The sequence below is a fragment of the Cyprinodon variegatus genome, unplaced genomic scaffold, assembly GCF_000732505.1.
Source record: "Cyprinodon variegatus isolate N-32 unplaced genomic scaffold, C_variegatus-1.0 Scaffold17, whole genome shotgun sequence".
Classification (NCBI taxonomy): domain Eukaryota; kingdom Metazoa; phylum Chordata; class Actinopteri; order Cyprinodontiformes; family Cyprinodontidae; genus Cyprinodon; species Cyprinodon variegatus.
In genome coordinates this window covers 270,799-296,781 of record NW_015150470.1, presented here as the reverse complement: position 1 = coordinate 296,781, position 25,983 = coordinate 270,799, and the positions used below count along the sequence as shown (strand labels likewise).

General features: G+C 36.9%; 1 protein-coding gene across 1 annotated transcript; it reads left to right on the top strand.

Moving 5' to 3' along the window:
* Positions 1-559: 559 nt before the first annotated feature.
* LOC107092589 (leukemia inhibitory factor receptor-like) lies at positions 560-25,983 on the top strand. Its single transcript, XM_015387155.1, has 18 exons — positions 560-693; positions 13,154-13,349; positions 13,519-13,655; positions 15,476-15,629; positions 15,801-16,076; positions 17,013-17,139; positions 19,320-19,435; positions 19,620-19,753; positions 20,600-20,756; positions 20,857-20,918; positions 21,108-21,339; positions 21,937-22,122; positions 22,286-22,387; positions 22,504-22,650; positions 23,946-24,080; positions 24,214-24,307; positions 24,446-24,512; positions 24,638-25,983. The coding sequence occupies exons 2-18, from the start codon at positions 13,244-13,246 to the stop codon at positions 25,310-25,312; spliced, it is 2,907 nt and encodes a 968-aa protein (XP_015242641.1). The 5' UTR covers positions 560-693; positions 13,154-13,243; the 3' UTR covers positions 25,313-25,983.

Here is a 25,983-nt window from a genome sequence, read left to right as displayed (position 1 = left end):
TATACTTTTATTTGTTGATTAACCTGATTGAGTTTAACTTTTGTAGATATCACCTTAGCTTAACTAAATTAAAACTCCATGTTCAGGTTTATATGTGGATGGAAATGACTAAAGAACAATCTCCACACGTTAGGCAGCAAGTTTAAACTCTTTTACCAGTCAGCCTTCTAAATTATTAATGACAAATAAATCTTAATATCAATGATGATCTCATAGAACAGTTGTGACAATGCTTGAAAATGTAGATGTAGGCAAGGCAGCCTATAACCTGTAGATAACCAATACATTGATAAAGCCAGTTGGAAAATGGGAAAAGAAAAAACAACCTAAGCATATTAAAATAAAATGTATACTATATTCCATGTAGAATACTTTTAGTCATTATTAAATTAGGATAATTCTGGTGTTTTAAAAAGTGAAATCAACATCCCTTCAGTCCCTTCAATCCTTCATGGTGACGTCACCCTTGGAAAAGCAGGTTTTTGTGAGCTGATTGGACAATCACCCAGCCAATCACCCTGCTGGTCTGCTGTTTTCCAGTAATCCCAGCCCACTCTGGAGACGCTGGGAAGAGGCACCAACTGGAACAGACCAAAAGGCGAGGGCAAAAACCTACACAGACTGTAAAAACGACTGGAAATACTGGACATACATTTCAAAGAGCGTCGAAAGAATTACTTTCGACCCTAAGAGGTAATTATGATGCAATTTATTTGTATTTTTCCTTCAAATTTGTCGTGACAGATGAGCTGAAGTGAGTTTGTGGATCGTGGTGTGGCCCCGCTGCCCTCGCTAGCAGCAGCAGAGCAGCAGTGTTTTTCCAAACATGCAGTTTTAGTGGCCTTCAGGGTGGATTAGCTGTCCAGTTGGACTCAATGAAGCTCACACTGGGCATTTGCTCCACCTGGGAATTTAAAAATAGACTGTTATAATGGCAGACTATCTACATTCAGAAACGTGAGCTCGGTGTTTGTTTGTTTTCTGATATGTCACGCTCTTCTGCCGCTAATGTTAGTGAAGAAAATTGTGTAAAATGTTACACTATGTGTCAGAAGCATAGTTGTCATTTCTGAAACCTACATCGACATGCACATAACCTAGTTGCTGTTGATTGATGTATATACTTATAATAAACAACTACAAAAAAATAAATAAAATANTACAAAATATATATATATATATATATATATATATATATATATATATATATATATATATATGAGTTGTGAAGGGAGAAAGAATGTTGCAAGTTAATGATGATAGTAATAAAGCATTTAAAATCCTAATTTATAATGTGCTGAAAATATTTTGGGTTTCTTTTCTTTGAAAGCTATTAAATTAATAGAAACATTTAATCACATATAATTTACTTTTAGACATCCTCCTTGAAAGAGTCTAAATAAATAAAGATTTAGGTAGAAAGGGCAATCATTTATAGATTTGGAATTTTGTTTTTTATCACAATTCAAATCCAAACCAATAAAACAAAACAAAACAAATCCTCCAAATTATTCATCTTTTCCCCCCTTTTTAAAATGTAAATCCAAAGAAAAGATTATCGTGAACTAATAGGTGAACTACTTATCAGAGGATGCTTTTACATGGTAAAGTATATTTAAAGTAATCTGTTTTCTGTATCAGTGAGGTATTATAAAACAAATGGAAAAAAAAATATGGAGAGGTTAAAAATGAAATTAAAGGACACTATATGACATACTGCCATGCCTGCAGTTTATTCAGGCTGGGAGAGAGTGGGACTTTTAGGAGATAACAGATAGGCTAAAGGGAGTACAATGGAGTTGGTCTGTTTGATCGTTTTAAGCCCTTGGTATTGAAATGTGAGCATTGAGACTGCTTGTTATTTTTGCTAAATGTGCTTATGGATACTAAGAACTCTTTAGAATTGCAGCATTGCAATAACTTAAATTGAACAGAAAAGTGTGCTATTAACTTTTTAATTATTGTATGATTTAATCTTAATAATTATTAGCAACCCAGAATGAAAAAACTGCTAAATGTTTTAACATATGTCCTATAGTCTAAATCTTAAAGAGAACTTAGAATCAACCAAGGGCTTTACAAAAACTGGTAAAGGTTTTGCTGCAAAAATGCATTTACATCCTAATCTGTAATTGAAAGTTCAATGTAAAATGTTTTTGAATTGGTGAAAACAAAAATGTAAGAGAAATGACCCTACATTAGAATCATTGACTTTAACCTGTAGGGCTTGGCCTAGATATTCTATTTTCATACTATTTCTGTTTCATTATGAAAAGTTACAGTCTGTTCAAGTATTTTTTTCTATCAGCAGCTTTATTAAAAGCCTTTTTTTGGGGGGGGTTGTAAGACATTTATTACATAACATTATTACATCCCTTAAATTATATTTTGTTTGTTTCAAACCTTAAATTGGGTAAAGGAAAACAATGAGTTGGTCGAATTAGAGATTAATCCTTTTTCCACATGTTCATTGAAGAGGCAAGGTTTAGCTTTTCCCCTATACCTGCTCCTGTTCTAGTATGAGTTGGCATATAAATTCTCAGTGTTAGTCACTGTACCAGTCTGGATAAAAATAAATCCCTTACTTGTACAGTGTTACACAGTCTGCCTTACTAATTGTATTTTTTGCCAACAGTCAGCTTAGAAGGTTTGTGTTTCCTAATTAAAAGAAAAAAAAAATTCTATTTTTTTTTTATCTTTGGAAACTTTCCTAATTTCCTTTCGCTACCAAAGAAGTGCATTCATAACTGATAAATGGGAATTGGGGGACCAGGAAGGAAGGAAATGCTGTTTGGTTCAGCTCCAAGAGTTACACACTGAGGACTGAATGTCCTTTTTCCACTTAGGTCAGGGCACCGACAAGTTCACATGGACATTCTTGTTTCCCAGCTCTCTCTTGTTTCTCCCTCATTCTCTCCCCAGCTTCCTGTCTTCTTTTCGCTTCATTTAAAGGTCGAAAATAAGTAGGAGTGGATTCAACTGTGTTTCAAAATATTCTCTCTCTCATAGTACACTGGAGTCTGTGTGTGCTTACTTGGTTTTTGTGGTTGTCATTTGATGGAGTAATGACAGACAGTGCAGCTGGGTGTAGGCTGTAGTGGAGGTCTTATCTCACAGTAGATGTGTTGCCATCGTTGCTTTTCTTTATGCTCATTTAGAAGTGTCGCATTAGAAGAGCTTATAGAAACAGAAAAATTAAAATGAACTCACTAATAGCAGCATCTGCAGCTTGTGAAATTTTGAACATTTGAGCGAAGTTTCTAGGGGAAAAACAGAACATACAATTTGTCATTTTTTGGTAAAGGCCGTACAAATGTACGGCTGTATGCTTTGCTAGCTAAAAACCTGATGGAGAAACATCTAATTGGCATTTTCTCTCTTTTTTTTTTTTGCTGACATTTAAAAGTTTATGTAAAATTCTTATGACATTTGGATGGAAACACGGCTAGTCTGTCACATGGTTTATAATCCAGCTTCCTGGTTGAAGAAGTTTTCAATATATATCCATGTTGATATATACCTCTTATGTCTGTGCTGCCCAACACTAATTATTAAAAACATTGACAGCTGTAGGGTGGAAGCTATAGGAGTGCCGACCATCATATCCCTCAGAGTATAAAATAGCTAAAACTAAAAGCAGTTTTATGTCCTTTCTGTCTTTTGAAATATTATTTGCCTTTTTTGGATTCCCTAAAATTTATGTTTACGTCACAGACAGATTACTAGTGCTTTATATTAACAAATAGTTTATTGAGTCTTTTTTTATTTTTTAGATAAAAGCTTTTTAAATACAGTTTTACAGTAGTTCACAGGCTAGTTGCAGCTTGTCAGGCAATACGATTTGTCATATGAACACATAATTTTTTTTTTATCCCCCTTTGAATTCTTTGTGAAATGAAAATAGGATTATGACAAATCAATTGATAAATGAAAAGCAGGAGAAGCAGAGCTCACTGTGAGGAATCAAAGTATGTACCCTCATTGCAAATATTTACCTTTGGATAAATTTAAAACTGTATATTTGCTGATTCTTGTAGTCCATGGAGTTGCGGGAAGTGTGTTTTCACATTTTGAAAGTTTCAGCCAGTAATGTCAGGGTACCAACGTTTACACAAAATTATTACCCACCACCACACATCCCATTGCTGGTCCATCCTGCACATTGCTTTTAGTTAATTCCTCACTTTAAAACTGATTCACAAAGAAGTTTACTGTTTGACCTTCCTAAATAGGAACAATTTAGGCAGTTTGAGAATTTTTTTTTTTAAAGTAACGGCATTATATGTGTTGTTTTAGTATCCTGCTGTCACATTGGTTACTGCTGCAGCGACAACAACAACCATTGCCAAGTAGGGGAGTATTGATTTGTGTGTAGCTATCAGTTTCTTCATGAGATTTCCCAGAACCGTCGGCTGTTTTTGTGACAATTTCCCATCAAAACACTGTTTTTTCTCTCTCCCCCCCTTTCCAGGATATTTCTCAGGTTGGTTTGAAAGTAACAAAGTAAACCTTTTTTGAAATGTGTTGCGGATGTACTTGGAAACAGGGTCTCCTTTGTGTTAAGAGCTGAGAGGTGTTATTTTGGTTCTGGTACAAAGGGCTTTGAAAGACAGTCTTTTTATGCTGAGACTTGCTGCTGAATTTCAGTAGAGCTAGATGTTGTTTTTAAGAGAGGACACTACCAGAAATGAAGAAAACGTTTTCTGTTGCCCTTCATGCTAAAATTAAGAAATCAAATTAACTTTATCTGGTTAGCTGTACAGCTGCACAAATTCCAACTACAATGAGACTCTTTAACATCTGCTGCATGTTTTAGATGGTTTTTATTAAACCCCTGGTTGGATATTCATACATTTTAAATTTTTGGTTGAACCAACCTTAAAATACAGCTCTATTTGCTAACATGTGACACAGATGTGATTCTTTTAGCTTCTGCAAAATCATTTAAGGAACAGACTAACTAAGTTAAGGGTTGGTTGGGGCTGGAGCCCATCTTAAGGGCTGGCTATACTCCCCGCAGCAGTGTGTCGCTATGAGCTTGTCGGGCATATTTTTGATTTATGCCCAATTGTGAAGCGTGGTCTGTGCTATGTTATTCCACACCACAACACAAGAGGGGCAATCATTAACTAGCTGTGGGTCTAGATATGGCCGAGGCGGTGAGGAAGTGGGGGCAAGTTTGTGCAACAACTGAGGGACGTGAGGGCCAAAAAGAGTGGAGATCCAGGTGGAAAAAGGGTCCTAGCGTTCTTGCGCACTTCGCTTTTCTAGTTGGTCCAACTTCAGGAGTCGTTTTTAAAATGGCGCCAAAAAGGAAATACGCATACTGTAGAGTGGTTGTAGAATTGACAAAAAGAGGCCTCCTGTCTGCGGTCACCTACAATTTTGGAGAAGTGCACCAGAGTGTCTGAGGAAGGGGCAGGGGCACATTTGTGTTCACTGCAACACACACACAGACAACCTGGTTTCTGAGTATAAATCAGTCTTCAGATGTCATATAGCAACAGACAAGGTAGTCTGAGCCAGTCAGGACAGCCAGTGTAGTGTAGTAAACATTTTAGATAGTTAAAAGAGACTTATGGTTTTTAGTATGCACCAAATGGAGTTTTTTGTCCTAAACTTAAAGGGGAACAGCATTCATTTTTTACATTGGCCCCTTGATTTTACATTATTACATCATGTTCTACTCACCCATATGAGTTTTGTGTCATTTGGAGCTGTCCGAAGATATTTGGTTTTGTTATATCCAAGTAACGTCTTCCTATGGGCAACGACTTGAAGGCACAAACTAAACTGTTCCTGATTTATTCTTTATGGTACGCCAGCATTCATAACATGTAGGCAAATCACTGTCCCCCAGACATCTGCGGTTATATTTTTTATATTTATATATTTTTTTAAAACAAAGCGGAGTGTGTATGACATCATCCGCGTGCGCTGGCTACCGTTCATTCATCCTGTTCGCTGAACTGCTGCTAGTTTTACTTACATGCCAGGAAGATGTCTAGTGCTGCTACCACAGATGATCTCCCTCTCGAAATGGAATTGAACGATTCAGATTAGCTCGCCGAATGAATAGAAAGGGTAGAGCGTAACCACCTGTGGCCCGGGCTGCCTGTCACAACTCCAGTGCGGCGCGCGGACAGGAGTTAGTTGCTCCCACAAGGGCTGCAACTAAAGGTTCCTTAAAAGGTTACTTAAAGTAGACTTTTTTGCGCAATTAAACTAGGTGAAAGTAAATTTTTTTCCACTTGAGGAGTTCTGGATAGAGCATTATGACAGACAAAAAATATTTTTATCTTAAATGCAAAATGTTAAAATTTTTCTTCAGTTTTGCTGTAATTGCTGCTCAAAGTGGGTTGCTCTGTCAGAAAAAAAAAGTTATGTTTTAGAGTCTCTATACTCCAGTTAACTATTAATGGATTACTAAGTTAGTTTTTTCAATAACCGATTAATCACAATTAATCAAATTGTTTTAGCCTTAGTTTCCACATTTAATTACTTGTTCCGTTGACAAGCTGAGGAAAACCAGTGAAAGATACTTAAAAAAAAAGTTTTTACCTTTGAATTATTTCTCTATAACATCTCTTATTTTTCATTTGCTAAGGAGCAGACTTGGGTTAAAAACAGCTCATTGCTTCTTGAGTTCATAGAGAGAACCCTTATTTAGACTTATTTAAGAAAATTAAATAGTAGTTTTGTGTTTTGTTTTTTTTTTATACCCCTTGATTATCTTTTGGCTCTAAAACTAGGCCTAACTCAGATGTCAAACGCAAGACTTACACTTACAGTTCTTGGAAATGTAGGCAGTACAGTTAAACTGTAACTGAAAGACTACATGTTGAAGCTATAAAATATTCAATTAAAACACAATTCATACAATTGTCTTTTCATCGTGGTTAGTAGTATAAAATAGTTGATTTTTAAAAAAAAATTACAATTAAGGGAGAATGATTTAGAAAAAAAATAAACTAAACTTTTCCAAAACAGACAGCATCTTTTCATATTTGTATAGTATCTAAGCAGTGCTGCCATAGAATGCAAATCTTTACCAACCTCAGCTACTAGTTTTGCATTACATTGAAAAATCTAATCTGGACTTTGTCTCGTCTTTGGGTTGTGCCATTGCTGCGATGGGCTTGGTAGCTTTCAACGTTGTTGTTTTTTTTGTGCTACACAAATGTTTGAGGCGTGCCACAGCTTGTCTGGGGAGAAACCAAACTGCCAGAAAAAAAAGGACAAACATCTGCATGAACCGTTCCCTCAGTTTCATTCTGTGTAACACAATTGCTCTTTTTTTTTTTTTTTTTTTTTGTCCTTTCTTGTTTTTAACTGACACAGTTAGTCTTTTGTTGTCTTTGTTAAATGCTATTTTGTCACCTTGAGTTGTTTATTATATGTCTTCAACTTGTCAGTAAGATTTTTTTCATGGTATTGCTTTGAATATTTCATAGTTTAGATAAATGCTACTTCTCATGCTACTAAATGTCACATTTTTTCTTTATCAGCCGCAAACACTAAACATTCATTTTATCATATATTATAGCAGCTGCAGAACAGGACAAGTTAGGAAAACTTTACTTTCTGTTTGTAGTGAAGTGCATGAAGAGAGCGTTTCTTGTTATAGACTAAATTCCCATCTATGATTAAACATTTTTACTTGGTCAACAACAATACTCAGGTGGGCTTCAACATTTAAAAGGTTAAGTCCGGTCAGCAATAAATGGGTCAATGGGTCATTATTTATACCTAAAACTAATATGTTTGCAGTGATTTAATGAATTTAGCGTTAAACAGTAAGAAAAAACAATAACAACATTCACCCCACTTTACAAGCAAAATCAATGGGAACTACTAGACACATCTGCAATCAACAATTATTTAAGATTTTCGTGAGGACTTCTCCATTGAAATTCACGAGAGCTATAGTTAAACTGACAATGCCCACGTGCATCGCAGTTAGACGTTATAATACATCGAGTAAAAGTTAATTTTTTTTGTTATTTTATCTTTCTGATTCATGATTCTCCACGCACGGGTTTATCGTTGGATTGCCAACTTGCTGAGGGAGGATTTGCCAACTCACTTCTGGCCAGAGAAAAAGCATGTAATATGTAGCCAAAATTTGGACTAAGAATGTTTTGAAGATGACTTGGATAATAGCGCGTTTTGACAAACACCAGATACAGCTCTGGGACTCGCTCAATAACAGATACCGCACCGTGACGTCATAAACCGGTAGGTAGCAGTAGTGCTCTTTGACAAGTATGGATGTCTCTGGTAAAGCACATTCAAATGAAATCACTCTTAATTAAAACACTTATCATTTGTTGAGCAGTATGTAATAATTTCATATTTATTTAATTTAATATTTTCTGAATATGACTTTTCCTTTAAATAATACTCAATTTATTTAAATAAATATCCTCCACATCTTATCACCACAGCCTGAACTGTTGATATATATATATATATATATATATATATATATATATATATATATATATATATATATTAGGGCTGCAACAACGAATCGATAAAAATCGACTTTTAAAAGCGTTGGCAACGAATATCATCATCTATTAGTTGTGTCGCGTGAATAATGCGTCATCCGCCGCCGTCGTCATTGCCGTGGGGCGCCTCCCCCATCCCAACCCTGTTCTCCCGCAGGAGTCCCTCTCAGCGCTGCAGTCAGAGCCGCAGGATTGCAAATGAAGCGCGCATGCGCCGGGATTGATCACAATAATTAAAATAGCCTGCGCTTTCTAAAGCGAAAAAAGTCGTAACATGCAACTTTTGTAAAAACAAATGAACATGGCACGGAAGCACCACTGTTATGACGCAGCACCTGAAAAGAAAACATGCTGGAGCCTTCGATGGCAGTGAAGAGAGCTGATCAGCAGGGTGAGCGACCATGTTTTTGTTTTAAAGTGGGGAAAGGTAACGTTAGTTTCTCAGGTAGCTCATCTGATGCTTTCCTTACCGTGTTAGTAGGTTACAGACAGTGATAAGGTTGGCTACTTATTTTACTTTTAATTTAATTTGAATTAGATTAAGCAGGATTTATATTTTCTTTATAAATAAATTAACTTGCAAATTATGAGGGCAAGGCTTTTAAAGTTTAAATCTTCTGGCAAAGATAAAGTAAAGAAGATCCTGCAATTTATGGAAGTAAAGCAGAATAAAATCCAGCAAGATCAGTAATATGTCAATTAATTATATGCCACATTCCCATGTAAATACCTGTCTTTGGAGGATGTGTTTTTTAGCACCCCTAGTTCTCTCATTTTTATTCCAAATACAATTTATAATTTGAATCACAGGGCTATTTTTATCTCTATGGTTCAGTATTTTCTCAAGTAGCAACTTTAACTGCTATACTTTCCTGTCTTAAAAGGCAGAACTCTTCTAGTCTAAAAAAAATGAATTTGTTGAAATGGGGGGACCTATTGTTTGAACCCCTTAGGGGCTTTAAAAAACAATAATGCCTGTCTTTTTTTTGCGCTTTATGAAACAAAGTACCCTATATTTTGTGGATAAGTTTGCATAGTTTTAACACAAACATTTATTTTTCATATTGCACCAGTACAGTTAATGAGCAACCTGTACTTGTGTGCTTGTTTGTTCTGTCTAAAATGTTTATTTTGGAATAAAGAGGTTAATATAAAAAATATTTTTTGTCCGATTCATCGATTAATCGAAAAAATAATCGGCCGATTCATCGATTTTTAAAATAATCGTTAGTTGCAGCCCTAATATATATAATGCAGGGTGGATCCATGCCATATTTGAGCTAACTATATAATTCTGTCGTGTCAAACCAGTCTGCCTGTGGATCAGCCAAACATTAAGCAAATGTACTTAAAAGTGTGTAGTGAGAGCATTAATTATTTAATGCCCTTTCTCTTTTATGTATGCATTTGTGTGAGTCCGGGCTTATGCCTGTTAAGGGTTCGAGAGCAGCTTTTTTGTTGTTGATAGAAGGCGGGGTAAACTGATAAAGTGTTTGGAATCCATTGTAAGGAGACTGACAACTTTACATGGCTGTTCCCAATTTTTGTTCAAGGACTGAACAGAACAGTTTGCTTCTTGTAACTCTACTGACAGGAAGTACCGGCAGAATTTCATGCTTTCTCATATATCCTAATTCAAGCTCTCAGTTTCCCAGGGTTAAATCCAAGAGCATGTTCCTTTTATGCCAGGCATGTAGTACTCCAGTCTTGCAGTGCCTTTGTTCTGCAACCTTTAGATATATACCTGCTCCAACAAACCTGAGTGAAATGAATGGTTAATTACCTGGGCTTTGTACAACTATTGTGAAGTTAATAAAACCTTGTGAGTCAGAAATGCATCTAAAAACTGCAGGATGGCGGTACTGGAGGATTGAAGTTGCATACGCCTGCTTTAAGGCCATGACTGGAGACCAAACCTCAGTGGTGATTCAGATGTGCTCCAAGACCTTCTGATTGAAAATTCTCCGTCACTTTTGTTAATTGGCTGTTTGGACAAAATGTTAAGCTTAGCCATGCCCTGTGGAAGAAGAAAAAAACAAAAACTGGAGCTGCTTTACAGGTCATCTAAAGTGTAGATAATGATTGTGTTGTATGTGGCATGACATTATCGTACATTACCTCTTAGTGATGGTTAATCTTTTTGATTATTCCATTCATCCAAATTTCGTCACACTTATCCCAGGTGGGGTCACAAGTAATTTAATCACATCTATCATGGCGATTCGATTCAGTATCGATTTCCTGACCCAACGATTCGATTATTTTCGATACTCAAGAATACACCACGATTCGATTCGATTAATCGGTTAAATTTTTTATTTTTTTTTTTACACCTTACAGGCTAAACAAAGTTTCAAGTTTGAAATAAATCAATGAAAGCTGTAATATCGTTATGCATTTTTTTTTTTTTTGAAACAACAGCAAATAACAGAAGTAGAAAAGTTGCATCAAAAAATACTGCAGAAAATCAGTGCAATGAGTGCAATACAATACCTCGGCTCCAGAGTGTCGACGTCCCCGCCCCCTCCAGACGCTCTGCTGCTCCTCTCCAAAATTGTATCTGACCACAGACAGTGTCGCAGACAGGAGGCCGGCTTGTTTTGTTTTTATGACCGAAATTGCGGAAAACAACTCGTGAAGTTTGACCCGCTAGAAGAGCGAGGTGCGCGAGAACGCTGGGACCCTTTTTCCACCTGGATCTCCGCTCTTTTTGGCCCTCATGTCCCTCCGTCGTCGGACTAAACTCGCCCCCACTTCCTCGCCGCCTCGGCCGTATCTAGACCCACAGTGTGTAGCTCCGACCACGCTTCAATATTGAGCATAATTTAAAAATGTCTGTGTCAAGCTTACTGCAACACACTGCTGCAGGAGGATAACCAGGAAGCGAGGTAGGAGGGCAAAATAGGTTTAGCGCCACCACAGCATGGGAGGGAGAATTACTCCCAGGAGCAAATGGATAAAAGACCGGAGGAAAAAAAAAAACATGAATCGATTATCTTGCGGACGTGTCGATGCATCGGATCGTCGGCTTTAGGATCGATGCATCGATACAAAACGATTATTATTTACACCCCTAGTCACAAGGGATACTGGTGCCCATCTCCAGCTGTATGGCCGAGAGATGGGGCACACACTGGACAGGTTGCCAGTCCATCGCAGGGCAACACAGAGACAAACAGAACAAACAAACATTCACGCACACACTCACACCTAAGGAGAATTTACAGATGCCAATTAACCTAACAGTTATGTTTTTAAACTGTAGGAGGAAGCCGGAGTACCTGGAGAGAATCCATGCATTAATTTATACCAGGCAATGTTTATGTAATTAGTTTAAAAAAAAAGAAATCTAAGTATTTTGAAATAAGATATAAACAAGTTAATGAGAAAAAGGGTTAAAAGATAAACTACTAAAACTTAAATACAACCATAGGCTGCTAAAAGGAGTTGTCTAGCAAGGTTGCATTTAACTGCAGGTTGGTACAGGTCAAAAGTCTACAAGAGCAAAGAAGTCCTAACCCCCCCCCTTAAAAAGGCATTCTCAGACTTGTCTTCCATCGTTACTACTGTGACAACTGACTGTGTTCAGTTATTTATTTTGTCCATGGTTATTTAAACCTTTTCCTGGCAGACAGATGTATGGGTTTGGCAGGCATCCAGTCACAGAGAGTAGCAGAGATTTGAAATTTTGAACGAATCAAACCCGTGAAATCTATGTGACAACAAACCCTGCTGTAGTTTTTAGATAATGATTTCCTCAACATTGCCTTGCAAAAGTATTCATCTCTTTTGAACCGCATTTTGTGGTTCTAAAGGAAAACCTCATTGCATTTTGGGGAAGTTTTTTGTACAAATATGGGAAGAAACATAGGAATTGATGTTGGTACCTCCCTGTTTTTTGGCATCATGCTTAATCATCCTAAACACTAGATTTATTTACCTGAAGCAGATAAAGATGATGTTGGCTAGCTGATGCTGGCCGAGCCATTGCAAGAGTTGTAACCATGAATCTGAGGGGGCTCAATATTATGCACAGTTCTGCTTTAAAAAAAATCTTGTGCTTAACCTGATGCTTCTAGGATTAAAAGTATTCCCCCTTCTTGTTTCGTAGTTCGTGTCAAATTAACAAGCTCCTCCTTGTCAGGGGTACTCTTCGCATGGTCACCAGGTAAACGGGTGTGCTCCACATCCACTCTACAGCTCCTCTGACTTTGAAAAAAATAAAATGTCCATCCCTTTACCCGTAAGAAAAAAAAGTCTCCTTTCCTATGACTCCCTAAGTTAGGGGTCTCAAACTCAAATCCTTGAGGGCCGGTGTCTTACAGCTTAATATTTCCCTGCCTCAACACACCAGACTCTAGTATTGGCTCATTAGCAGAGCTTGACTGCTGCTAGTGTGATAGTTTATCCATTTTATTCAGGTGTGCAGGGTAAAAAACACATCTGAAAGTAAAAGTTCATGTAACGACAAAAAACTCATGCCATTTCACTATCAACCATGTCCGTCCAACCATGTATCACTGTTATTAGCGAATGAAACATTTAAACAAACACATTTAGCCTGGCGGGGCCACATGGGTATAATTTTTCTTGTCTTGTAATTCATTGAAATGATGTCTCTCTGCTGTTCTCTCCCACAGGTCTCTTTCATCCTTCAGTTAGCTCTCTGGGTTGCTAAGCTTGATGTCACCATAGTGTAGTGGACCGGCATTAACAGGCGTTGGACGATTATGGCTTGTTTACTCAAAAGCACCATCTCCAAGTCTGACTGCAGACCTTTCTGGGTCGTCGTTCTTCTCCTTGGCATCTCAGCTGAAAACACTCAAGCTAAAACTGGTAAGAGGAAATCTCCATTTAAGGAAAACCCTTGATTACAATCTCTGGTAAAGGTCTAATTCTGCAGATTTCAGAAAAACAAGATGATGACAAGTACATTTAAAAAGGAGAACAAAAAGGCTCTTTGTTTCTATATGTAAATTAAACTTTGTTTTATTTCTTTTTCCAGTCCTGGCTGTACCCCAGCATGTGAGCCTTTCAGCTAACTATCCCACTCAGCAACTATCCATTTCCTGGTTTGGAGGAAAGGCCACTATCTTTGAAATCATCATTTTGAGAACAGAATTTAATGAAACCGTCTTTTATGTAAGAATATTTTTCTTTAAATTGTACTTATTTTCCACAACAATTTATCTTAGCATGTGTTGTTTAAATGGTGTCTTCTTAGAGTTTACGGTAGGGTCAGGGTACTGTACTGTACAGTTGTGGGTTGATGTCAACATTGCTTAATGTCTTTTATGTTTCCTACTCATTTTTAAAAATGCTGAAGTAACTTAACAAAAACTGATTAAATTTAGGTGACAAAAAGAGAAGTAAGAATAGATAATAGTTTGAGTTTGCAACCTTTAAGAACCTTTGTTGTTATTCTAAGACCATAACGAAACTCTGCAGCTTGGAAGGCACACTGTTCTACGGTTTTAGCCTCTAAGCTCTCTTTAAATGCCAAATACGGCTGACCCTCTGCCTAAACGCATCACGCACCATGTGAGGGCACTGCATGCCTGGGAGGGCCCCCCACACAAACAAAAAACATATTAACCAATGTTTAAAAAACCACGTGTCAAGCTGTTGTACAAACTGCTGGAAAATATCTTGTGATGTTTTGTTTTTAGTTTGAAAAGCATCACATTTTTAAATAGAAAATGTGTTGGAACCTTAGTACAATACTAAACATTTTTTCTTAAATTTTCTGGTTTCAGTTTTGTTACACCATACACTGGCAGGGCTCGATGTTAACCATTGCCCGATCGCCCGGGGCAAGTAGTTTTTATTTTCGGGAGGGTACAAATTTCATTGCCCACCGTGCAAGTGCAATGCTTGCAAAAAAAAATTATTTATCACTCAAAATTACTTTAAAATCACTGACTTTCGCTGAAAATGACCCACAAGCGTTGCTGGCACCATTTTTGTTGTTTTGTACACATTCTCGAAAAAGCTGTGATTTACCGCTAGATGGCGTGATTTTTCTCTCCTTGGGGAGAGAATTCTGCAGAGCAGCAGCTGGATGATGAATTTAATCTATACTATAATACACTGTACTATATTAAAAATGATCAGTCAGGGATTAGGAAAATAATAATAATTGTATGCACACAGTGTAAATATTTCTATCTTATGGCAGTCTTCTATTCAGTGGTCATACATTAAAAAATGTTCATTAAATGTTTTTCTCTTAGACTTTAGAATGGTGCATTTAAATGTTATAGAGCTAAACATGTTAAATTGGTGAATAGTAATAGTGTAAGTTTTTAACCTGTCAATTTTTTTAAAAGATTTTTAACATTACAATTTATATTTTTCCAAGCACACAACAGTTTAAGGCAAAGTTTAGTTTGAAAAGAATGTGAAGGAAGGATTGAAAAGCAAGTTAACACGGTAATGTAGGCTTGAGTTCATTATCTGACGCATGCATATACACACCAGGAACCTGTAAACTTACTGAATTACAAAAAAACATTTAAAAAACAAACATGTTTCATTGATATATATACAAAAATGAATATTAGGAACTATGTTTATCAAACANCCAAGCACACAACAGTTTAAGGCAAAGTTTAGTTTGAAAAGAATGTGCAGGAAGGATTGAAAAGCAAGTTAACACGGTAATGTAGGCTTGAGTTCATTATCTGACGCATGCATATACACAGCAGGAACCTGTAAACTTACTGAATTACAAAAAAACATTTAAAAAAACAAACATGTTTCATTGATATATATACAAAAATGAATATTAGGAACTATGTTTATCAAACATTATACTGGGCAAGTAAAAATTGTTTCTGGGCAAATGAAATGTGAAAGCCGGGCAAGTGGTAAAAATCCTTAACATCCACCCCTGACTGGGGATGATGCACTGTTTATAGGACGTCTTCTTATTCTTTTTGTTCCCCATATATTATTTGTAGGACACGGTCTCTGCTGTAGTGAACCAGGATGGTGGTCAGCACCAATGGACCTGGACGTCTGTGGAACCTCTGGAGTGTACATCACTATCAGTCAAAATCTGCTCAAGGGAAGGAAATGCAAGAAGTGAATGGAGTGAACCTCAGATCCTGGAAGGTCAGTTGAAAGTCCTTTGCCAGGAAGTAGGATTCTTACCGAATTATTAGAGCAGTGTGAAATTGCCCCCTTATCTGGTTGTTTGGTATGAATGCAAAATTGGCAAGAACTTCATCCTCTCCTCCATTCCTAACCCTTTGTTGTTATTTCTTACTCTCGTCCTCTTGGCAGGAAGAGATATCCCCAGCAACAGTGACGCCCAGATGTATCCCCATAGCAAAGTTGTGTCTGTAGGGTCCAACACAACCTTCTGTTGCATTGTTGCGGAGGGAATGGAGCTCAAAAAAATCTACTATGGAGGAACACTCATGAACGTGACACGTTTGAGTCGACGAAGTTATGCCACCACAGCTGTTAATCAAACAGCATCTCGGCCGTCTGGAACCAACGTTTTCTGTCTTCCACATGGCAGAAATGTAATATCAGGAGCCGTCATCTTTGTTGGATGTAAGATATATTTGTGTGTGGATTAAAGTGTGAAGCTTTAATTTGATTATGTCTTGAACGCCCTTTTCCCAGGGTTATGACACATAGGCCCATTTCCTAAAAATTTGAGAAAAAAAACAGAACATACTGTCCAATAAAGGTAAATTAGTGTTGACCTTTGTAAGTCAAGTCCTTCCAATAATGGCTACTAGCCTAAACATGTCAATGTTTACACTTACAGAATAATTTAATACATTTTTAAAACACTGATTGCTGTAGGCATGATGAGGATCCAACTTTGTATGTCCAGTTAGGAGGATGATAAAAATTTGGAGACTTGGAGCAGATTAATATCAATGGATGAATAATTGTTTCTTACAAATGGTTAGTCCTGAGGGCCCAATCTGAAATGAAGGGATGTCTCCATCCCCCTGGAATCAGTTCCTGATTGTCAGAAGTCTTTGAACTCTTAAAAGTCCTTTTAAAGGACCTGGAACAAAGTTAATCTCATTATAGGTTATTTTATAGATTCTTTGTACCTTCCTGTATAATTTCATGACATTAAAGTTTTTTACCATAGTTTTAAAATAAACCAACAAAAATTTAGGAAGCCATTTTTGTTTAAAGGTTGCTTAACTTCAAGCTATTTGAATTGACAAAGACTCCCGTGTAGGTGTTGATTTGTCCCAAAGAATAATTCAGCATTTACTTGGTCCTAAAAATTACTGTACATGAGTCCATGCAAAAACTGAAATTGCGGTGTGGTTTTCCCATTAAATAAATGTACTCCCTTTTTAAAAAAAAGAATTCTTTACTAGGGGTTTTGATATGTTTGGTGATCCCCATATATTTGTTATTTCTTCTTCAATAAATCTCGATAATAAACCTTTCAAGTCATGCTTTGTGCATCCCTTGGATGTAATTCAGCATCTCGTTTTATCTTCTCCCCGTTCTCAGATCCACCTCGACCCCGCAAGTTATCTTGTGAGACTCAGGACTTGATCTCAGCTGTGTGTCACTGGGATGAGGGACCAGACACCAATCTGCAAGGCAATAGGACAACTCGATACTCTATAAACAACAGGTACGCACTCAATGAGTTAAGATATGCTTCTGTTCAACAGTTCAAAAGGCATGAGGAAAGGTGAGGAAATATAATTACAAGAACTCTGTTTTTTATTTAAAATCCCTGATGCCTGTTAGACCTTAGGAATAACATCTTCCTATCAGGATTAACTTTATTTTGTGAGTTGATGTCAGTGTAAATAACTTAGATGGTATTGCCTCATGCACATCTTAAACTTGTGAATTGATGTGAATGGAAATATTGTGACAAGCTTAGATAAAACACCGTATCCTGATAAAGGTGTTATTTATACCCCTAGCAGTCACTCCAACGGCAAATACTTGAAAACAGAATCTTGACTTAAATCGGCGTGCAGCAGCTGCAGTGATGAAACGCCCCCCCATTTGTCAAATGGAAATTGAACCAGTTGGATAGTTGAAACAGCAAACTTTAGGTGTTAGATAATATGGGAAATATTGCTGTACCAAGCTTTTAATTATTGTAATTACAGAATACAGTCTTTTAATCTGTCAAAAATATATTAGGCACATAATCCACCAAAACAATTCAAAGGATGAAATATTTACACCTCTATAAAATTGATGTCTACATAAAAAAATAAATGCTTTCTATATTTTATTTAGTAAAAATATAAAATATAAAAAAAATACTTGCTATATTTTCTTAGAAAGAATATTTGTAAGAATTGATGCACCATGTAAAATTAACCCTTTTTCTGTAAGTTTTAGAATAAAGTTTAATGTCAGTAAATTATCAGCAACATCTTTCAGACTTTTCATTTTTCTGAACAGAAAGAAAAATTAACATAAATTAAAAAATGACTCAACACAGGAAGGATAGTAGTCGTTAAAAGGAAGGATTGAAGGATGTAACTGTAATGTTACTTTTTAACTTGGCACATTTTTGTAGTTGGGGCCAAACAGTCTAACAAACTGTGTGAGATTTCAGCTCACACATGAGATGTCAGCTTGAGTACTTGCAAGCTTGATGCAAGCTTGCAAGTACTCCTTATAATATCTGCTTAGAAATGTTATTTAGCCCAGAATCTCTGTTATTCAGAGGCATTTTGGGCCATTTTAGTCTGCGCTAAATTCAAAGGGAATGGAATTGGTGACAGAGGAATGATCATTATCAGGCAGCGACTCTGTCACCATCTGTGATAAGGCTATTTTTGGCAATTTTTTCTGGCTTTCTTCCCAAAAGAATGTTTTTATGTGGGGAAAAAAAAAGTAAATAGAGAAAAAAACCTATAAACACTCAGGCTAAGTAACCGTTTTATTGCATATCCCTCTAATGGTAGGCTTGGTGTAATTATGACTTTTAATAGAGTTCATCTAAAAGCTTTCCAAATTAAGTGTTTGTCATCCTATGAAGGTTTGTATCTATTTAATCCAAATCTGAATGATTGATGAAGGCTTTTTGCATTAATGGCATCCAGATGAAGTCCTTTTTTCTGTGATTGTCCACATCACATCTTAAGCTTTGGTTTTTGAGTTACTGGCAGCAACACTTGGATAATTAGTATGAATAAATTCCAAATGGTTAATTTTAGTGCTGTTTATGGTTCATAGGCCATCTAAGATCAGGGTTTGAACCTGGAACCTGTGGATCTTAAAGCAAGTTCTGTTCAGATGTCAAACAAGGTTCAATCCCATGTTAATGAACATGTGCAGGCACTGTTTTAATGCATCAGGTAGGATAATCTGGCTCTAAGCTGAGAACCCTGACTGTTTGGACCTTTCTGACAAGACATGCATCATAGTTAACGGGCTGTTCTTTACCCCATACCATAACAGTTATTGGAATTTTTAAATAGAGGATATCCAGGTAGATTAAGATACAAAAAACTTTGCCACATTGTCCAACCCAAAGCTATTTTTGGCATTTTATTAGTTCAAAATTGGGGACAATTAATCCTACTTTTTTATTTTTATTTTATAAAAAATAAATGTAATCAAAATGACTGAAATGTTGGTAATAATATGAATATGGTCGACATGTTGTGGGTTACATATTGTGGTTGGTGTTTGGACTGTTGGTCTATTATGTAAGAGATGGAAAACGGAAGTTATTCCTTGTTTATGCACACAACCTTGGCTGATTAAAGTTTATACTGATTTGGAATATATGACTTTGAAAATATTATTATGATGTATTATGATACTTGCTGTCTGTAGGTACTGTCCTCAGAAGAGCTGTGGGACACCTCAGTGGGACGGTAGCTGGACTCTGGTGGCTGTTAATCCTCTTGGTCAGTACACTCTGACTGACTCAGCGGAACTTGATCACAGAGGTACGTTGACTTTGTTGATCATCAGCTCTTCCAGCTCTCATTTTATAAAGGTCATATTAGTTGTATTTTAAAAAAAGAGTATAAGAAATTACAAATATAAATCCTGAGTCTCTACCAAAGACTTTTCCTTATGTCAGCTTGTTTTTTAAATTTTGTTCTTTATTTCTTTGCTCTTGCCCCACAGTGTGCCCCGTAGAACCAGTTAACCTGACTGCTGTTGTTCAAATCTTTAATGTGACTGTGGATTGGAAGTGGAAATACGACTATTCCAACCACGAGCTTGTCTGCCAGGTTGAACTAGTGAGCAGTAATACAACGGTAGGTGATTTGAAGAAGGTTTTTCAGGGACTTAATAGAGTGTGTACAGCATAACATGAAAAAGTTATGGAGGGATTTTATTGAAGTTTTTATCTGAGGTGCCCCTTAAAAATTAAAAGTAACCATCAAAAATTTAGTCATTAAAATTTGGTCATGAAATCATGTGTGAGTTCGAGCTATAGGTGTAAGTCAGAATGTTGGTGACTGGCAGAGGTCTGCTCTCTCTTGAGTGCTTTTCTAAGTTTTAATGTTATAATGAAAAAATAAATTGGGCTCTATTTTTTTTTTTTTTTATTGTTCATTTAGGCAAATATGGATGTTATTACTTTATGACAACACATCAAGACATTAAATGGGAATCCTCCACAAAATTATGCTGCTAAAAATTGCTTGTTGTAGTTTAAGGTAATATGGAGAAATGTGTGTTCTAGGTATATTTGATAAATTATTCAAGAGGTTTCATTATTGTTTGAAACTTTTAATTGAAAACGATTAGGAAGGGAAACCCATTAATTGTATCAGAAACACTCAGAAAACACATCTGCATTAATTTTGAGTAACCCAAACATCTGGATTAAAAAATGACATATGGCTCATAATTCATATTGTTGTGTTTTAGTAAGAAGCTAGCTCTGAGGTATGAGCAACATTCTGCTTTTTTGTTTAACCTAAAATTGATATTAAGATTCATTAAGATAAAAACGACTGGGGTTATATTTCAAGGTTGGGAATTGCCAAGTTTAAGTCAAAATAACTAGCTTGACTTCATAACATGAAAATGTAACTTGCATGTTTTTTTCTTAAGTAATACAATTTTTTTTTTTTTTTTTTTTTTTACTCTTATAGCTTAGAAATTTCTCAGGTAAGGGTTTGCACTCTGTGGTTCTGCTGGATCTCCACTTTGATGAGGAATACAGAGTTAAAGTCCGCTGTGGATCCCAGAAGCATTTCTGGAAGTGGGGAAGCTGGAGCAAAGCAGTTACCTTTAAAACCAAACCCTATGGTAAAGAGTTTAAAGCTTACATTTTTTTGGGGGGGCAAAAATCATAGTGACTTTGATTTATAAGTAATCATTGACCTTTTTTTTCCCTCTCTGTTTCTAGTTCCAGATTCCCCTGATGTGTGGCTCTGGGTGAACAGAGACAGTGGACAAATTATTTGGAAGGTGTGGCTTATTTTCTTAAACATTTATTTATTTATTTTTTAGTAGTTTGAATGTTTAGTGATTGCATTTAGGTAATATAGCTGTTACCCCAAATTTCTACATTTGTATTCTCTCATAAAAATAAGTTACACTTATTTTCAAACTTCACAATAAAAGTAATCCCTCTCATTCTGCTCCTTCTTCTTTTAGCCTCTGACAAGATGGCAGAGCCGCGGTCAAATCAAAGGATACCAGGTTACCTTTTGGAGCCCTGGAGAAAATGAACCAAGTGTGAAGTTTTTATCTGCAGGAAATAACTTTTTGTCAGTTAACCTCACACGATGGGCTTCATTCAGCGGTGATAACAAACTCAATGCAACAGTGACTGTGAAAGCCGTGGGGGGGGTGTCTCGGCCTTCAAACGTACCATTGCGATTGACAGGTATGCATAGAGACACTGAATTTTCGGGAGTATTCTGTCAAACATGCCTGTTTGTTTTAATAAGCTATCTGCAAAAAAAGGGACAAAGGGGATTCCCTCATAAATCTACAGTGGAGAAATGTTAATGGGCAGGGTACACTCAGGCAGTTTTTTATGGTTGTTTTTTGTTAGAAACCAAAAAAAAAAAAAAAATTTTTTTTTTTTTCCGATTCTTTAAACCATATGAACCGAATAACAAACCCTTACCTGATATTTTTTCTTTTAATTTTTGCTAAAAAAAAAAATCAAGAGAATGAATAATACGCCCCAAAGTAATTATTTTATAAAGCAAGTTTTTTTTTACCAATAGGTTGACCCAAATTTGGGTAAAGCTATTCTTTTCTAATTTCATTTAATAAAGCAAAATAGAATAAAAAAAAAACAGTTCCCTTTTAATTCAACATATAACTACCGGTACTACTTTGAAGATGAAAACACAAAATACACAAATTAATATAATATTTTCATGTTTCTAAACGACTATACATTAACAACTTCCTGAATATGCACTGATCTCTAGTTCTCTGTATGGCTAAGAGCATGGTTTCTCATTTTCAGGTGAGGAGCCCTCCGCTTTGGAAAAGACTGTCTATACAAGCAGTGGTTTCCCTTTGAGCTGGCAGCACAACGGCAACAGCACATGCAGTTATTTGGTCGAGTGGTGTGATGCCTTTTGTATGCATGACTGCCCTGTGGACTGGATCAGACTGGACGCTGGAAAGACTAACGTCTCTATTCAGTCTGGTATGCTTGGTATTCAGGCCTTGTGGACATAGATTTAAAGAAATATAAATATGTTTTTGCTGTAGGATTTGGGTAGAATATTCAGGTTTGTTGTATAACACATTGTACAACACATAGGTTGTATAATCTTAAAGTGAAGTCCTTTTTTTCTTTTCTTAATCAGCCAACTTCCAGCCTGGTGTGAGGTACAACTTTTCCCTCTACAGCTGCCCGTCAGATTTCCCTGTACTCATGCGGCGCTGGATAGGATACATGCAGGAGCTGGGTAAAACCTGCTAGATGCAGAAAATAAAGCAATGACTTCAATCTATCTGCTTTTATCTACTATCTTATTATTGTTTTTTTTTATCTACTAACCTCTGTTGGTTGTCACCACTTCAGTCCCGTCCAGCTCCGTCAATCTGGAGACTACTCAGCAGGACTGTGATGTCGTCCTTACCTGGGATGAGATTCCATTGGCTAACAGGAGAGGATTCCTCCAGGGGTACAATGTTTACATCAGCAACGGTTCTCAGCTCATACTTCTTGGTAAATTTTGTAAATCGATCTATCAAAGTAAAGTGTGTCATGAAGAAAAATCTGTATGAAACAATCATTTGTTTTACAAAACCTATAAAAAGAGTTTTACTTGAACAGGCGATGGATATAGGTATTTTTCCCCTAGTCTAGATAAGCAAGAAAAAAAGTATTCAGAACCTATGTTCTGTATTTTTTTTCTTCTTCACATGAAACAAATAGTTAAGGTCCAATTACTGAAAGGTAAATTTGACCCTTTTTTAAATAAATGTGCCAAAATATTTCTGTATTTTTTTTTACCAGCTTGATATTCAAATTAAGAAAATAAAGAAGTAAACCTGCTGAAAGCTGTGTGTTGATAAACATGGCGGACGAGCGACACCTCATACTGGCAAGAGTTTGCAAATAAAAACAATGATCGGTAAAAACAAATCACTGTCACTCTTGGATGACAGGAAGAGACTTTAAAACTGTTGGAAGCAGCCATGTTTTCTACTTCTACATGTTGTGTAGTGTTGTAAACTTGCTCTCTATGCTGTACACTCCCACCTAGCATCGCCCAGAATATTGAAACGTTACGTTTTCTAGGTGTTTTCGCAATTATGGTAGAGCCAACATTAATATTACTTCAAATTCAGATGCTGTACAACCATTTACCTAAGGGGGGTGACAAACAGACCATATCAGGCATGAAAGAAGGTTTGTAACAAATGTGCATGAAAGATAATGCCCAAGACATGTATTGGGACTATAGGACATCCATGTATACAGATTATTAGTAAAACAAAAGTTGATTTTGGGGTGAGTTGTCCTTTAATGGTCTACTTTTAAGTTGTAAATCTCATAAAGAAAAACGGCCTAAAAAACGTTGCCTGTATGTTATATTTTCCATTGTTGAAATTTTTTTATCCATCATTATCTTCATTTTTTTTAAAGCCTTGTAACAGTGAAAATGTTGCCTAAAAAACTCCCTCTGCTTAAGCTGTGTGCTCCACAAACAGTACAAAGAATTTGTAAAATTCTTTGTACATTTCATGGTCTAAATGATCCATCTGTTTTGTTCTTATCTTTGTTTTCTTTGTTCTCTTTTCTTTGATTCTTTTGTCCTTCCTTTACTTCTATTGATTTTAGTTTTGGTTTTCTTTTCTAATTTGAGTCTAATAAAATGGCTGTCACATGCATTCTTAATGCATTAGTCATTTTCTCAAAACACACAATGTTTTTTTTTTGTTATCTTAAAGTTAAAGTCGATCACTTTCTGTTCTTAATCTTGTCCCTGCTTTTCTGTTTGAAATCTTTCATTTTAGCAAATCTGAACATAGGAACAAGAACATACACTGTAAAGGGTCTGTCTGGAAGCACCCATAAGTTTACTGTGAAGGCCTACACGTCTGCAGGCGAAGATACAGGTGGAACTGCTGCCATATCAATGAAGGAATGTGGTATGCAAATTATTACTTATTATTGAAACACAACTAATATGTTTTTGTGAACACTTGTTTTACAGAATGTGCTTTTATTTAGTCAATTTTTCATTCTTTGCCTTAGACCTGTTTAATATATATTTTCTAACAGGAGATGGACTGATTCTGGAAATTCTGGCCTCTTTGGGAATGGTAACCCTGTTACTGGTGACGGCTGCCTACTTCTGCTACAAAAAAAGAGGATGGTAAGAATGTTTTGGTCTTCAGAGTTATAATCAACTAAGACCAAAGCCAAACTTCTTAGAATCTTAAAGCTCTGCCCACGCTGAAAAAAACAATGTCCTTAACTCTGGGTGTAACAAGAGACATTGTGATTGTTTCAGGGTTAAAAAGGCCTTCTATCCAGACATACCTGAGCCCAAGCTCCCGGGTGATTGGTCCAGGACACGGGTACAGTTTCAGCTTAATTTACTCCAGTTTTCCATCTAGAAATAAACAATCACCATCTCTGTGCTGGATAATTAGTAAACGCATTCAAAATTAACCCTGTATTCTTTCATTTCTGTCTGTTTCAGGGGCCATTGGACTTGAAGCCAGCTCCCCATAGTATGGTCAACATCATAGAGAAACCTGAGCGAGATTTAATTAAAGATGCCCTAATTGCCATTGCAGAGGAAGAAGAGATTGATGCAGGGGACGGAATTGGTGATGAGCCAGTAGACACAGATGAGCCGCAGTCGTTGCGTTACTACAACCAAGTGGTTGATGAGCGCCCCATAAGACCTCGCTTTCCAGACTCCTCGGTTTCCTCCTCATCTTCTGTAGATTCAGCAAACACTGATGTGACCTACACAGGTATTCAGACATCCTGCTCTTCTTTGGTCTTCCCTTCGGACTCTCAAAGCCCGTCTGAGGTCTTCCAGCCGCACCACAGTCTCCCTGTAAGCAGCGGGGACAGAGGAGGGGGTTACCAGCCACAGATGCACCCAGTAGCCTCAGCCTCCTCTGAGCCTCTTGAAGAGCCACAGGCTCTTAGCTCTGGAGGCTACAAGCCACAGAGTTCCTGGCTTTTAGACTCTCCAAGAGAGGCTGATGAAAAGATGAGCCCCACCCACTCGCTGGGTTCACCCACCTCTGTATCTTCCTCACAGTTCCTCCTGCCTGATGGAGAGGAGCATAAAGAAGAAAGACAAGCATCATCATCGGCAGCAGCCTGGTTCACCAATCTGCTGACATCTGCAAAACCGTGACATTTCATGGTTAGACAGAATAACCTTACCCTTTTTCTGTTACTTGTGCCTCAAATCAACATGCAAGGAAGAATCCTCCCTTACAATGTAGTCCTGCAATTGAAAAATCATTAAAGGTATAGGGGAGGATTGTCTAGAATTTTCTTTTAAAAACTGCCCTCTCCACATGCACAGCCATGTGCGTGCTCCCGAGAGGGAACGCCTATTAAACCTGTGCAAGAGCATGCATGAGCCCATTTCTCCTCGTTGTAGTAGCAGTGATGTGAAATAGGTTTCTCCAAATAGCATGCCAAACTTAAGCTGTTCAGTAGAAACTTCGCAACCGAGGCATCAGTGGGAAGCCCAACATGCACTTTCAGTGTACGTTATCATGTAAAAGAACCACCCAAAAACACCCTGGTGTTGTTGCTCTCTTCTGAGGCTTTCTCTTCTTCTCATAAACTTCGTAGACACTTTTTCTCTTACGACCCTCTGCCATTTTCAAAGTACCGCAGTGAGAGAGGTGAGCTTCAGTGACTGTCTGAAACCGTAGCTCACCATAGATATACGCCCGAAAGCGTGCATGCGCAGAAATGTATTACCAGAATGAATAACAATTAGGTGAAGCACTTAATTTAGGGACCCACCCATAAAAAGAACATCCTCCACTATACCTTTAAGGTAAAAAAAAA